General features: G+C 47.8%; 1 protein-coding gene and 1 pseudogene across 5 annotated transcripts in view; both read left to right on the top strand.

The window, feature by feature from the left end:
• Hmgb1-ps18 (high-mobility group box 1, pseudogene 18) overlaps window positions 1–14,388 on the top strand; it is a 600,236-nt pseudogene that overhangs the window by 206,204 nt on the left and 379,644 nt on the right.
• The window catches only part of Kiaa1549 (KIAA1549 homolog), a 127,669-nt gene that overhangs the window by 82,431 nt on the left and 30,850 nt on the right, over window positions 1–14,388 (top strand). For all 5 annotated transcript variants that reach the window (XM_063286936.1, XM_063286933.1, XM_063286934.1 and 2 more), the window contains exons 10-11: window positions 1,313–1,497; window positions 12,133–12,329. In XM_063286936.1, the coding sequence (XP_063143006.1) occupies window positions 1,313–1,497; window positions 12,133–12,329 (382 nt within the window). The remainder of the gene's footprint in view (window positions 1–1,312; window positions 1,498–12,132; window positions 12,330–14,388) is intronic.

Here is a 14,388-nt window from a genome sequence, read left to right as displayed (position 1 = left end):
GGCAGTATTGGCCTTTTCAAAACCTTGACACATATGAACCGGTGACAGTGACTGTGGCAGTGTTTGCAGCCACCTCTGCTCACGGTTTCCAGAGCTTGCCATTGTCCCAGACAGAAGCCCTGCCCCTTGGGTACAACCTCTCATTTGCCCCCAGGTTCTGGCAGTCACTCTTTTTCTTCCTGTCTATAAATTCAGCTGTCCTAGGTGCCTGACATGGTGTTTATCCTTGTGTGTCTGGTTTCTTCCATGTGTCATGTTTCCAAAGTTCATTCTAGTTGTGGCTGTCTTGAGGTTCCCCTTTGTCTCCTTTTTTTCTGTGTTTGTGTGTGAGGCAGGCATCCTAATCTACCGCTCTCCACCCAGTTTCTTTGAGACAGTGTCTGTCACTGAGCCTGGGGCTAGGCTAGTGGCCGTCAAGCCCCAGCCATCCTGTCTCTGTCCCACATTGGTGCTGGGGTTACAGGTGTGAGTGTAACTGTGGCCTCTTTGTCATGGCTGTTAGGGATTTGAATTCATGTCCTCCAGTTTATACAGCCAGTATCCTTACCTCCACAGTACCCCACTTTTAAAAGCTGTTTAAAAGCTGAATAGTACTGTACTGCGTAGACAGACCACATTCTGTTATCCATTCACCTGTGGATGGGTTTGGACTTTTCCACTGTGGCCATTGTGATCCATGCAGCTATGAACAGTACCATCTCTCTCACGATTTCAGATGCTGAGGTGGACACAATCAGTGCTTCTGGTCTGGTGCTGTAGCTCATTGGCTATTTCTTCTAGTACAGAGCTCAAACAGCAGATACCATTATTTAGGGATTTATTTCTTGGTAGTTCTCCCTCCCACCACTAGAACCGTGTACCTTGAGGGGTTGTGTCAGCATACCTTGCCCTCAGGATGGTGTCTAGCACTGTCAGTCAACATTAGTTTATTGTAGAGCGAGGGAGGAGGGAGTTGGGAAGAGTAGGGAAGAGCTTCCTTCCCTGATCTCCAAGTTCTCGCTATGGTCTTCACAGCTGGGTCTTGAACACATAGCTTCTCTCCTCACATTTGAAGAGAACCGTATTGTATGAGATGTCATGGAGTGGGAAGAATAAGCCAGGAGACTGGAGTCAGCCAAGCCTTTTCCCTCAGACACAAATGTGTCATTGTGATCCCTGGTACGTCCCTCGTGTGGCATTCAATTGTGCCTGGTTGCTTTCCTGTCTTGAACTGTATGGTGAGCCCGAGTCTCCGGAGGAAGTTACTTGCTGTCCCGTACGTGAGTGAAGAGAGTTGTTACTGAGAGACTTTTTCCCATCTGCTCATCTGCAGCTGTGGACAGGGTGAAGAGGCCATCCCCGGAGTCACAGAGCAGCAACCTGTGGGTCGTGGTTGGCGTGGTCATTCCCGTGCTGGTGGTCACCGTAATTGTTGTCATCCTCTACTGGAAGCTGTGCCGCACAGACAAGCTAGACTTCCAGCCTGACACAGTGGCCAACATACAGCAGCGGCAGAAGGTAAGGTCCCACCCCGGTGTCTGCATGAGCGTCCTTACCGGGCTGAAGCAAGTCCAGGCTCAGACGCTGAAAGACAGGAGAGGACCATTGAAAGGACTCTCTGCTCTATTGGTGGAGTCCTCTGTCCTCCCGTGTGTTTACTGTAGCCCAATTCTCTGGATTAGTACAGGAACAAGACTTGTAAAAGCACTTTATAAAGTGAGCCTGAGGACCAGTCATTTTATTGTTGAGAGCTCAGTGGAAGACCAGTTCATTCTGTGGATGAATTGTGATCTGTTCACTCTGGCTGTTTTCAGAGAGCAGTGGGTGTACAGGTTCCCTCATATCCTCTCCTCACGCACACGTGAGGAAGTTAATCAAGAATGTTAGCCCTCTGGACCTGGAATGAGGCATGGTGATGAGCCACGCAGTGAGTGCTGCGACCCAGACTCTGGTCGTCTGAGAGATCAGGAAATAACTTGGAGCCATCTCTCTCTAGCCCCTGTTTAATTATTAAAACTCAGTCATTCGTGTTTTAAACATTTAAATATTCGTATTATGATTGGACTCCAGTCTTCCAGCATACCCCAGTTCTTCACTGTTGTATGGATCGGTTGTCTACCGAGACACTCTGAGTGTCTAAAACAGACAACACCGCTTGTGTGTCACCTGTGTTCCGGATTTGGCTTTCTTATAAATAAGACCAAAGAAATCTCAGTCCCAAATTCTCCAGATTTTATTTTCAATGTCTCTGCCCATGTTTTCCAAGCCCCTGCTGAACTTCCTGTTTGTTTGTTTGTTTTTAGCCCCACATTTTCACTTGTCTCTCCAAAGCATTAAGTTTTGTAGAAATAGCGATTCTTTTACTTATGATTGCTTTGGGAGTTTCAATGACATTGCCATGTGAGGTCTCGTGTTGAAGAATTGATTTGGGGTCAGCATCTAGCAGCTCACCTGGTGTGAACAAAAACCTTGCCTGCATTCCAGAGAAAGTCTCTAGCTGTAGACGTTGACCAGCATGCATTTCGGCCAGCCTGTTTAGTCCCTCTGCTGAATTTATTAGCATGTGCCTACTAGGTAAATCTTTACTACTTGTTCTAATAAGATCAAACAAATGATAAAAGAGCAAGAAATAAGATTGCTATAGCAACTTTCGATTTTATTCAGATGGTCCTAAAAAAAAAAAAAAAAAAAAAAAAAAAACCAAACCCAAAAAACCTCTCTCAGCCAGGCACAGAGGTGCATGCTTGCCATCCCAGCACTGGGGAGGTAAAGGTAGGAAGTTCAAAGCCAGCTGGGACTATACAGTGAGATGCTGTTTCCAAACCAAACCAAACGGACTGTGGAGATAGCTCAGTGACTAAGAACTTGCCATACAGTGCAAGGACCAGAGTTCAGATCCCCTGTGCCTACATAAGAACTGGGGGACCGAGGGGTCATCCCAGAGCACCTGAGGACCAAACAGGATCTCTGGGGCAAGATGGTCAGTTAGACTAGAGGAATCTGAATCTGCAAGCTCCGGCCGGGCTCAGGGAGAAACAGCCCACATCAACTCACACACACACAGCACACGCTTAACCCTCCAGAATGGAAAAACAAAACAAATACCATAAATATTACAAACCGCAGCCTACTAAGTGAAAAAGTAAGTTTAATTTTTAAACTTGCTATATACCTATAATAGTAAAGAGTATTTTGCTTTTCTTATGAATTAATTCTATGGAAAATCTTAATTATATTGCAAGCTTATGTTATCAAATATATTGGCAGTATTTTATAAACACATATTCTCTTTCCTATTCATCCTCACTTCTTATATCCATAGTCAGATAGCATCTATAGTTAGCATTGTTACAGTAACAACTGATGTGGGTCTGCTAGTGTCTATAGTTGGTATTGTTACAGTAACAATGGATTGGTGCTCAGTGACTCACAGCATGAAATCAGGTCAACAGTAGGGAGGGAAATGTTCTGTTCTGGTGAAAGAGTGTTGTTACAGGGAACTGAACCCAGGGAGATGGCTGTGTGCTTAGGCCTCTTCTGTTCTGTTTCTGCCATACATATGCCTTGTGGCAGCCTTACCCATCATAAACTATCAGAGGTCAGCTTCTCTTGAAATGAAGACAGGCTATCCCCCAAGCTCTCTCCTTACTTCTACGTCTGTGGTGTTTCCATCTGGCAGATGTTGCTATAAATCAGATGGATGGTTTCAAATAGAACTTGCAGCCTGTAGAACTGCTCTTCTCCAGGGGCTGCATGGGTCTCTGTGTACATGCAGCCTTGTTGCAGCAAAAATCTGCATGGCAGAACCCCAAGGAGATGGCTGCCTACTCAAACCATCAGGAGGCCAGACCGTGTCTTATTTTGCTGGCATTGCAGCTCTCTGTACAGACCTGACATGGGCCCGCAGTAGGAAGACAGTGGCCTTCCCCCAGTTTAAAACAAACCTCTCCACTCTCTTCTGAGGCTGCACAGCTGTGGTGATGGGTCTGTGGTAGTCAGTGAGGTGCTATCCTCCTGCGACTGTAGGGTTGGCCTCCCCGCTCCTATGGCTTTCTCTCTCCATCCTGCTCAGCCCACCCCTGATGCTGCCCCGTGTTACTCTGTGAAATCCTCCAGCAAATCTCAGAGTTACAAACATCTGGAAACAATAAATCTTCTGACCTGCACTCCCCACCCCATCCCCTTGCAACGAAGAGACTGCTTCAGATTGTCTAGGGGTCCATGATTTTTTGAAATACGATAAGAGGGAGAGGCCAGTCTGTTTTAGGTTTCTTGGCAGGGCCTTTTCTTATTTCTGTAATAAAGGGGGAAACTCCAAGTATCTCTCCTTTGTTTGTATTTGCTTTGATCTCTATCCAGTGCCATCATTTGGTACTATCACCTACAAGACTGCAGTGCGGATCCTTCTTACCATAAATGGCTGGATGCTGCAGGCCCCGTGGGAATGGGTTTCTGATGGGAATGGCCCATGCCAGTTACTAGTGTGGAATTGTAGCCCCTGGGTGGTTCAGACCCTCAGTTGCTACTGAGGCTGGCATTGTGTGCAGCCAGAAGGAGCTGCCCATGTCATGTACATTTAATATCCAGACTCCTAAGTGTGCAGGCCAGACTAAATTATTATAAACACAGACAGCAGGCATTCTCTCTGTCTTGCAGGGTGATAGTCTCGAGAAGAAACAGTACCCCCCAAATTGACCTGGAGTAATACAAACATAGTGAATGTGGGCTGTGGCAGCTGTAGGCAGTGTGTGTGTGTGTGTGTGTGTGTGTGTGTGTGTGTGTGTGTGTGTGTGAGTGGTGTGTGTGTGTGTGTGTGTTTGTGTGTGTGTCTGCTACCTTCTGAGAGAGGATGATGCTGGGCTGGAACTGAGGTGAGACAGTGTGGACCTCTGTCTCGGTCACTGGTTCTCTTGCTAGGAAGCAAGACAATGGCCATGGCAGCTGTCACAAAAGAAAGAATTTAACTGGGGTCTACAGTTTCAGAGGTTAGTGTGTTATCTTCATGGCGGGGAGAATGGTGGCACACAGGCAGGAACGGTGCTGGAGAAATAGCTGAGAGTTCTACATTTGGCTGCACAGGTGCAGGGGGCGGGGACTGATTGGGCCTGGCGTGGGCTTTTGAAACCTCTCCCCTGATGGTGACACTCTTCCAACAAGGCCACACCTCCCAATCCTTTTAATCCTTTCAAAGAGTCCTACTCCTTGGTGACTAAGCATGCACGTATATGAACTGATGGGGCCACTCTTACTTAAACCACCACAGCATCAGATGGGATGTATAGTGACTGGTTTTGTGTGCCAACTGGACACAAGCTGGAGTTATCACAGAAAAAGGAGCCTTCCTTGAGGAAATGCCTCCATGAGACCCAGCTGTAAGGCATTTTCTCAATAGTGATTAAGGGGGGAGGGCCTAGCCTTTTGTGGGTGGTGCCATCCTTGGGCTGGTAGTCGAGATCTATAAGAAAGCAAGCTGAGCAAGCCAGGGGAAGCAAGCCAGGAAGCAGCATTTCTCCATGGCTTCTGCATCAGTTCCTACCTCCAAGTTCCTACCCTGTGTGAGTTCCAGTCCTGACTTCCTTTGGTGATGAACAGCAATGTGAGCTGAATAAACCCTTTCCTCCCCAACTTGCTTCTTGGCCATGATGTTTTGTCAGGTAATAGAAACCCTGACTGAGAAAGGATGTAAGGAACTAAGTGGAGCTGGAACAAACCTGTAAGGGAGAGTACAGCCTAACCTGTGTAACGGAAGACCCTCTCAAAAGGCTGGTAGACTCAGGTGGACTGGACCTGGGACACAGGCAGCCACTGCAGAGTGTCCAACAAGGGGAGCAGGCTGGACAGCTATCCATTTACAGCAGCCACTTGGGAAGGCAGTGTGGATGGTGACTTGAGGGGAAATGCAGTGTGTACCCCTCCTAGCTCCAGACTTGGAGTCTGCCAGAATCTTCTGGATCCTTAGCACTTGTATGTCTCAGTCACCCTGGATGCTACCCATGATTCATTGTGGCTGGTGGGTGCCAAAACCTTGGAGTTTTCTCCTCGCAACTCACCCCGGGGTCCCAGGTGGCCCCATTGAGGACAAGCAGATGGCTGTAACTCCACCTTGTCTTCACTTTTTAAACGGAAACAACATGATGGCTGTGGAGGTTTTTCACCCCTTGTCCTCAGTCAAGTGATAAATCCATGTAATGGCGCACTCCGCACCAGCGCAGTTCTTTGGTTTAGACCCTTGGGATTTGCTGAATGGTTTCTATGGTCATCCTAACTGCCCCTTCCCTGGGGACTGCCCCTTCCCTGGGGACTGCCCCTTCCCTGGGGACTGCCCCTTCCCTGGGGACTGCCCCTTCCCTGGGGACTGCCCCTTCCCTGGGGACTACCCCTTCCTTGGGGACCAGACAGACCCAGGCACTGGGGGGCTTCGCTGCGTCTCGTTCCATCCGGGTCTCGTTATACTTATGGCTCACATGTTTTAAAACTCATCGTGTGTCTCTCTTGTTACTTGGCTGACCCGCTCGCCTAGACCTTCCTGACTTGTTGGCAGTGTGTTCCCATGGGGCCCAGACAAGTCCCCCGGAGACAGGCTGAGAAAAAGAAAGAGCAAAGAAAGAGTCTTTCTTCAGAAACAACTGGCTGTAATTTGAATATCGAAGACTCAAATTCGTCATGATTTCTCTCGTATGAAAAACTGATTAAAGCCCATGGAGGGTGGGGGTAACAGTGCCAGCCTGGCTTTAGTCTAGATTTTATTCTTAAGGAATGGAAAAACTAATTCCTAGTGGTTCAGAAAGCAGCGGTCGGGGGTATACTAAAAGCCGTGAATTCCCAGTTGGGGGAGGAGTGGTGCTTTATGTAATCTTTTCCTTCTGTGTGTAGATGGCTTTTGTGTTGTGTTTAAGCATGGATGAGTTGCCCTGTTTTTATGGTGGTTGAAGGTGGTGTGTCCCCCCACCCCCGTGAGATGGGCTCTCATGAGGATGTTTAAGGATGTGAGCTGGGATTGGCAGTGTCCACGGGACTTGTGTCCTGTGGTGAGTGTTGGTCCATCACCCTAGTAAGCTTGGTGTGTCACTTGGCTTTCTTGTATCTCATTCAGGCTTTAGCTGTTAATGGAGGGAGGGTCTACTGTGTGTCACATTGCTACTCATAAAGTATTGTATTTAAACTAACATATATAGCCGTAGCTGCTGTCTGGAAGACTCCACTATCTATATTCACTACTTGGGATTTCATCAGCCAGTAGCAACGGGAGTGCCATCAATCTCATTTGCAGAGCCTTGGCATTAATAAGGCAGTTTTACATGTTGCCATGTTTGTGTCTGACCCGAGCCCTGCCATTCTCTCAGGAGAGATGGTCACTGCTTGGCCATGGTCTATGCAGATGGTCCTGCAGAGGCCAGTGCTGTGTGTCTGTTTTGACATTATTCTTTCAGAAACCTTTGCTTAGAGGGATAGTCTGTCGCTCCTGCAATTTGACTAAAGCAAATGCTGTTGTGGGTAACTATGCTTGAACGCAGTTCTTTGAGGCGTGTGCTTTCCCACGAGGATGTGTAAACAAGCTTCCCCACGGTTTCTTAGTCAGAGGCCAAACTGCTCAGATGGCCATTGTTGTCTGTTACTTCTTCAGTTGGAGGCCCCTCCTTTATGAAGAAGCTATGACACTGTGTAACTCGGAGTGAAACATATGTATAAAATTGGAAATTGCTCATTTGGGGATTTTCCTCATTAGCTGGGAGTAATTGGTATCAAATTGTCAATTTTCTAGCCATCTTGACAGACACTTGAGAATTATGTGGCTGGGTAGATTTGTAATTTTAAGATGAAAATAATATTTATAATTACACATCCCCTAAGTTAGAACAATGTATCTAAGTCTGATTGACTGGGACCCATCCTAATAGTTAAAGTAGTTTGGCTTTTTGGGTTTTTTTGTTTGTTTGTTTTGTTTTTTGGTTCAGGAGTCCTAATTTTTCTTCTATATACACACCTACATACATAGATGCTTTGCATTTAAGAGCTCAGCTGAATCGTTATGGTAACTTAAAACAAACAGGGGAAAAATATTGAGCTGGCAAGTATGGACTTACAAAGGGCAGATTGCTGAGGCTGTTAAGTATGTTGTTTTAAGAATATATTTCTTTATTTTATGTATATGTGTGTGTGCCTGACTGCATGTGTGTGTGCCTAAGTGCGTGTATGCGTGACACATCCCTTGGAGGCAAGAAGAGGGGTTTACATCCCCTGGAATCGATGGTACAGGTGGTTGTAAGCCACCATGAAGGTGCTGGGAGTTGAAACCAGGTCTTCTGCAAAAGCAACCAATGATCTTGACCTCTGAGCCATCTTCTCAGCCCCTGAAGTACATTATTTATGCTTAAGTCCAAATGTGTTACTCTAGAGCAGGTCTGATATGTATAGAAGGACAACTTATCAGTGAGCAGAGACCACTGGGGGTCAGGCAGCTGAAACATGACCGGAGTGTCCAGTAACTCAGGAGCTAATGGCAATCTCCTGCAGGACTGAGTAAAAGCTCAAGAAGACAAAGATGCTGTCTTGGCTCTATTTTTTTTTTATTTGAAGTTAGAATTTGATTTTTTTTTTAGAAGTGAATATGAAAATTTGTACTCCCTTGCTATTGGACGTAAAATAAAGCCACAGGCTCTAGGGTTAGGGAGGTGGCTCAGTGATTAAGAGTAATGTCTGCTCTTGTAGAGGACCCAGGTCGGTTCCTAGCACCCACTCTGTGACTCCCGACCACCTGTAACTAGTTCCAGAGGAATCCAGCTCCCTCTTCTGGAGTCATAGACACCAGGGATGTTCATGGCACACACATGTAAATAGAGGCAAGTATTCATGCACATAAATAAAAATAATCCAATCAGAAGAAAAAACAGACCCAGGCTCTGCCCAGGCTCAAACATTGAAGTTCAGGGCCAGCCTGGTGTATAGTAAGACCTTGATTCAAACAATAACAAAACCCAACCAGCCAACCATTAACTTCCAAAGGCCTAGCTGAGACCTTGCGAACCTGGTACTTCGGATCCTGAAGGACGGTGATCCTGCAGGCAGGGCACACTTCCGGGCACACTCATGTTTCCAGGGCTGCCACGCTGATGGTGAATGTGTCACTTCTAAGCTGGGCAGACAAAGCGCAGCGCCCTCGACCCCAGGATGCCCCACTGGCACCCTCTTGCCTTGTTCTCACTGACTCTGCAGCAGAAAGGTATGTGGAGGAGGTAGAGATGATGTTAAGTAGAAACAACCCTGCTCCTGCTGTTTTCCTCTGCAGAATGAGTTCACACCATGCCCATGTGAAACTCCCCCTTGAAGAATCGCGTGCGATGGTCCTGGGGAGATGGCTCAGTGGTTAGGACTGCTGTCTGCCTTGCAGACTGGACTTTGGCACCCACGTCTGGCTGGCTTACTGCCACCTCTAACTTCAGCAACAGGGGCTGTAGTGCCCCCTTTTGTCTTCGGTGGGAACCTGCGCTCACGTTTGAACACACGCACACTCAAACTCACAAACAAATGCAAACAAAAACTAAAAGACAAAAATAAACGGATATAAGGGCTGGGAGATGGATCAGTGCTACTGCCCAAGCACAAGAGCCTGAGTTTGAGCCCCCAGCCTTCATGTAAAAGGCCTGGCCTTGCAATATTCACTTGTGATCCCAGCACCTGGGGAATTGCTGGCCGGCCAGCCTGGCTGAATCTGACGTCCTATGTACCCGAAGGAGACCCTGTCTTAAGGAAAACAAGGTGTGGGGCACTAGAGAGATGGCCTGATGGTCAAGAATACTTGTTCTCTTACAGAAAACTCGGGTTCAGTTCCCAACACTCACACGGTAACTCGCCACACTATGTTTCTCCAGTTCTAGAGGACCTGATAGTCTCTTCTGCCCTCCGGGGGCACAGTACATGCACGTGGCACACTTACATGCATGCAGTCACATACGCACACATGAATGCTCACACATTTACATGCATGCGCGCGCGCGCACACACACACACACACACACACACACACACACAAAATACATTTAAGACAGGGAAAGAGGAAGCCACCTTCAGGCTTGTGCTTCAGTGAAAGGGAGCTGCTAAGCCCTTTGAGTCCTCGGTATTTGCTATCCAGAGGTTCCTATTCTCTACACAGAACATTCCAAGAAGCTACTGTGTTCATAAGAGTGGGGATTCGCTTCTGTAAGGGGCCACAAGACTTTTAGAGGCGTGTTGGGAGGGGAGCCGCTGCTTCTAGGAAGTGTTTGTCCACCTGCAAGGAGACCACGTAGACCATCAGGGTGACAGCAGTTAGTTTTGGATTTGTCATTTCCCATGCGGTGTCCCTGAGTCCAGAGACGCAAGGAACAGCGACCGCTCTAAAGGAAGCTCATCAATTAGAGAATATGGTTGCCAGCGGGTCTGGCTTTTGTTTCCAAGCAACTCTTTGTAAACTGTCCTTACAGTGCCATTTGTCTCCCTCTGCTGGCGTGAGTCATTATTGCAGACTGCCTTTCCCCTACCCATTTGGATGTTTAACATTGAGAGTCTTAGGCCTCACTTCTGAGCCATAAAGCAGTGCACTGTAACATCACCGTTGCTCTTACACATAGGATATCCGTGTGGAAGTATTCCTTAGGACTCTGGGATAAAGCCAAGCAGCATTTCTAATGAGCGCACCCATCTGGGCAGCTTCGTCCTTTTCTAAGTGAATTAATTTTAATTTTTATGTGCATGAGTGGTCTGGATGTGTACCACGTGTTCCTGGTGTCCACAGAAGTCAGAAGAGGGTATGGACCCCTAGAACTGGAACTAACAGGCAGTTGTGAGCCACCATGTGGGTGCTGGGAAGTAGACCTGCGGATCTCTGGAAGGGCAGCCGGTACTCTTCACCACCCAGCCATCAGCACCTCAGAGCTGCTTCTTAAATGCATTTCCATTTTCCTGTACTGTGCAGGCTGGATTTAAGGAAACTGTTAAGACCCAAAGCCTAGAGGAGGCACAGATCCCAAGGTCTGTGCCTTGGATGTGGTATCGGCTGTACTGGTGTCCCCAGAGGGAATGCCTGTGTCTAGCAGCGAGCACAGGCTGTTTCTCAAGACGTTTGTGCTGTGGGCCTTTCTAGAAATGCGTTCTTCCTTTGGTTGCTGGAATGCTGAGCTTTCCGATTGGTCTGTCTCTTTGAAGTCTCCTGTTTTCTTTCATGCTTCCTTTTCTTTTCCCCAGTACCAACCCATTAGGTGTTCTCTTAACAAAGACTCTACGTTCATGCCTGCGTATCACTGGACAGGCAGCTGCTGGCCTCACCTCTCAGACCGAACATCTCCTAAGCTATTGTCCCGTCTTTCAAACTAACCCTGTTGAGAGGGAAATCTGCCTCTTTATCTCCTTTGCTCCTTAAGACACACCCTCAATGTCACCTCCCTGTCATGGATCAGGCTTCCAGGTCATTACCTGTTCTCCTTTGGTTTCTTCTGTCTGCTGGGCTTCTCCCTTCCATGGATACCCTTTCCCCACCCCTCACCCTCACGCCCTGCTAGTATTGGGGCAGCCCGTTCTGATTTTATGCACATGGTTTCACTGGGTCCCCATGTTTGTCTGCTTAGATTCTAGAAATCTGCCTCCTTAGAAATAGAGGGCTGGATATCCAGGGTGTCCAGCAGACAACTTTAAAAGCTGCCATTTCGAATGCTCTGTGTGCAGTCTGGCCTCTCTCTCTGTCCCCCACTGCATTCTGTCCCATTAGCACAGCGACCGTAATCTCTTCCCGTCCCCTGTCATCTCCGTTCGTCTCCTCACAATGATCTACAGTGAAGTCTGGGAAGCCTTTCCCGTTTCCAAGGCCTGGATAAAGCTCCTCTTTCCCCACAAAGCACGTCTCACGTCACAGGTCTGTGACAATGGAGCAGGTGACCTGCTGGAATGGTTCTGCATTGTGGTCTTGCTATTTAATCCTCCTGTTCTTGTTTAATCTTTCATAAGCATCTGTGATGAATTCTAAGTCCAGACAGAACCCGGCGTCCGATCTGTTACAGAGATGGTTGTTGAGTGGGGTTGGTGGCTCTGCTGGCAGTCTTGGGTCCAGAAGTCATGCTCCTCCGGCCAGCCTTGGTCCCTTGCTGCCCTCAGACCTCATGTTAACCACCATGTGTGTTTTAGCTGCAGATCCCCAGCGTGAAAGGCTTCGATTTCGCTAAGCAGCATCTGGGTCAGCACAATAAAGACGACATACTGATTATTCATGAGCCAGCACCACTGCCAGGACCCGTGAAGGACCACACCACACCCTCTGAGAATGGAGACGTGCCGAGCCCAAAGTCAAAGATGCCTTCCAAGAACCTCCGACACAGAGGGAGGTTAGTATTGAGCTTTCCAGACTGTCCTCTGTGGCCCAGGCTGTGTGACATTTTCCCACCACATGCTTATTTCTGGTAGGCTGCCCCCAGATTTGATTATGAATCAGACGGCTAGAAGTTTAATTTTCTGAGGTGAATGTCCTAAGCTTTGCGAAGGTAATACAAGAAAGAATGAATGAAAAGTGAACGGTATGGGCCAGCAAGATGGCTCAGCAGGTAAAGGTGCTTGCTGCCAAGTGTGATGACCTGCATTCGATCCCTGGAACCCACATGGTGGCAGGAGAGAACTGATTCCTACAAGTTGTCCTCCGACTTCCACACAGATCCTCCTGCAGGGGCTCTTCAGCAAGTCCTCCTTTTTGCTTTGCCTTTTTCCAGCTTGCTGTGCGGTGGCCTTTGTTAGCACAGCACAGGCGCTCACCCACCCTCCTTGTCCATTCGCAGTCTGCTTCCCGTTCCTCCTGTCCAGAGCTTGTGGAGAACTGTGCATTAATTTCCCAAACTGCCAGGGAGGCACTTGTTGCCCTCTGCCTGTGGGAAGAGCTAGAACTAACCTGAGGAAGACAGAGCCAGGATCAGGCCCTGTGAGTTGGCTTCACTTCATAGCTTTGGCTTCTCGGGTCTCCCTCTGTCTGCTGCCCCTATAGAACTCTGGCTTTTGATTGGCTGCTGGGAGTGAAGAAGCCTCTGTCCATATCACTCACTGTTCAACATTCAAACCCGTGACGTCACTTCTGCCTCGGGAGCTGGCCTAGTTGAAGAATGTAACGGATGTTGGTGCGTGGTCCTTAGGGAAGACACTAAGTTCTGAAGGGAGATGCTCCTGGCTTAATTATTTCCTAGCCCAGAAGCAGCAAATCAGCAAAGATGATGATTTAACGCGTTAGTGAAAGTTTTCAAAGAATTGCTTTCTCCCCAGTAGCCCCATCATCACAATGGTCTTTGAGGAGGATACAGTTATCCTGCTCTGCTTCCATTTTGGAATATGCTTTCCATATTCCACTCTTTTCCTCGGGGAAAAGAGTGTTGATGTTGAATTACAGACTTGATCTTGTCATTTATTCATCATGTACACAGTGTTCTGCCTGCGTGTACACCTGCAGGCCAGAAGAGGGCACCAGATCTCACTATAGATGGTTGTGAGCCACCATGTGGTTGCCGGGAATCGAACTCCGGACCTGTGGAGCCATCTCTCCAGCCCCTTGTCATGATTCTTAAAGCAGTTTAGGGCAGCTGTTCAGAGTCCCTCAAGGACACCAGAATGTATTGGCAAGTCCTGTTGCTGTTGAAGCTCGGGAGTCTTGGAGAGCAGGTACTCACTGGGTAAGACGGTTCCCTGCCACATACATCATGGTGCTGCGTTACCATAACTTAAATACATGGAGTCAGATCTCATCCCAGGCCATTGCTTTAGTGTTGTTAGTATAGGAATCATCTGAAGGTTTGGAGTTGCTTGGAGTGGAACCAGAACTTCCCTGGCCTCCTGGGGTTCTCAGGCTCCGTTAATGCTAAAGCAGGTCAGAACCCCAGCTTCCTTCTTTTAAAAAAATCTTGTCCCTCTCCCTCTCCCTCTTCCCTCCCTCTTTTCCCATCCCCTCCCTTTTATTCTTTGTGTGTGTGTACGTGTGTACATGTGAGGTCAGGGAACAATAATTAGGAGTCAGTTCTCTTCTACATGTAGGCCATCAGGCCTGGTGACAGATACCTTTATCTGCTGAGATATTATTTTTAAAAGAAAGTAGTTTGTCTTTTTGTGGTACCAATGATTGGACCAGGGCTTTTCAAGTGCAGACCAGTACACAAACAGTAGGCATCTGACTTGTGTTAGACTCACTACCTAGAAGGGACCTAGGGTCAGGCGCTCGGCCTTGGGCCCCAACAGCTCTGGAGACTTCCAGCATTCAGTTTTCTAGCCTTGGTAAAGCACCCTGATAGGCCATTTAGTTAGCAATGCCAGTCTGTCCTTGGGACTGTGGCTGTAGTCTGATCCTTTAATTTTGGATGATTTTTCCTGGAAGCCTGCTTCCTAGTGAACCTGACAATTTTAACCCCTTTCCCT

Source organism: Rattus norvegicus, chromosome 4 (genome assembly GCF_036323735.1).
Source record: "Rattus norvegicus strain BN/NHsdMcwi chromosome 4, GRCr8, whole genome shotgun sequence".
Taxonomy (NCBI): domain Eukaryota; kingdom Metazoa; phylum Chordata; class Mammalia; order Rodentia; family Muridae; genus Rattus; species Rattus norvegicus.
This window is presented reverse-complemented; position numbering and strand designations above follow the sequence as displayed.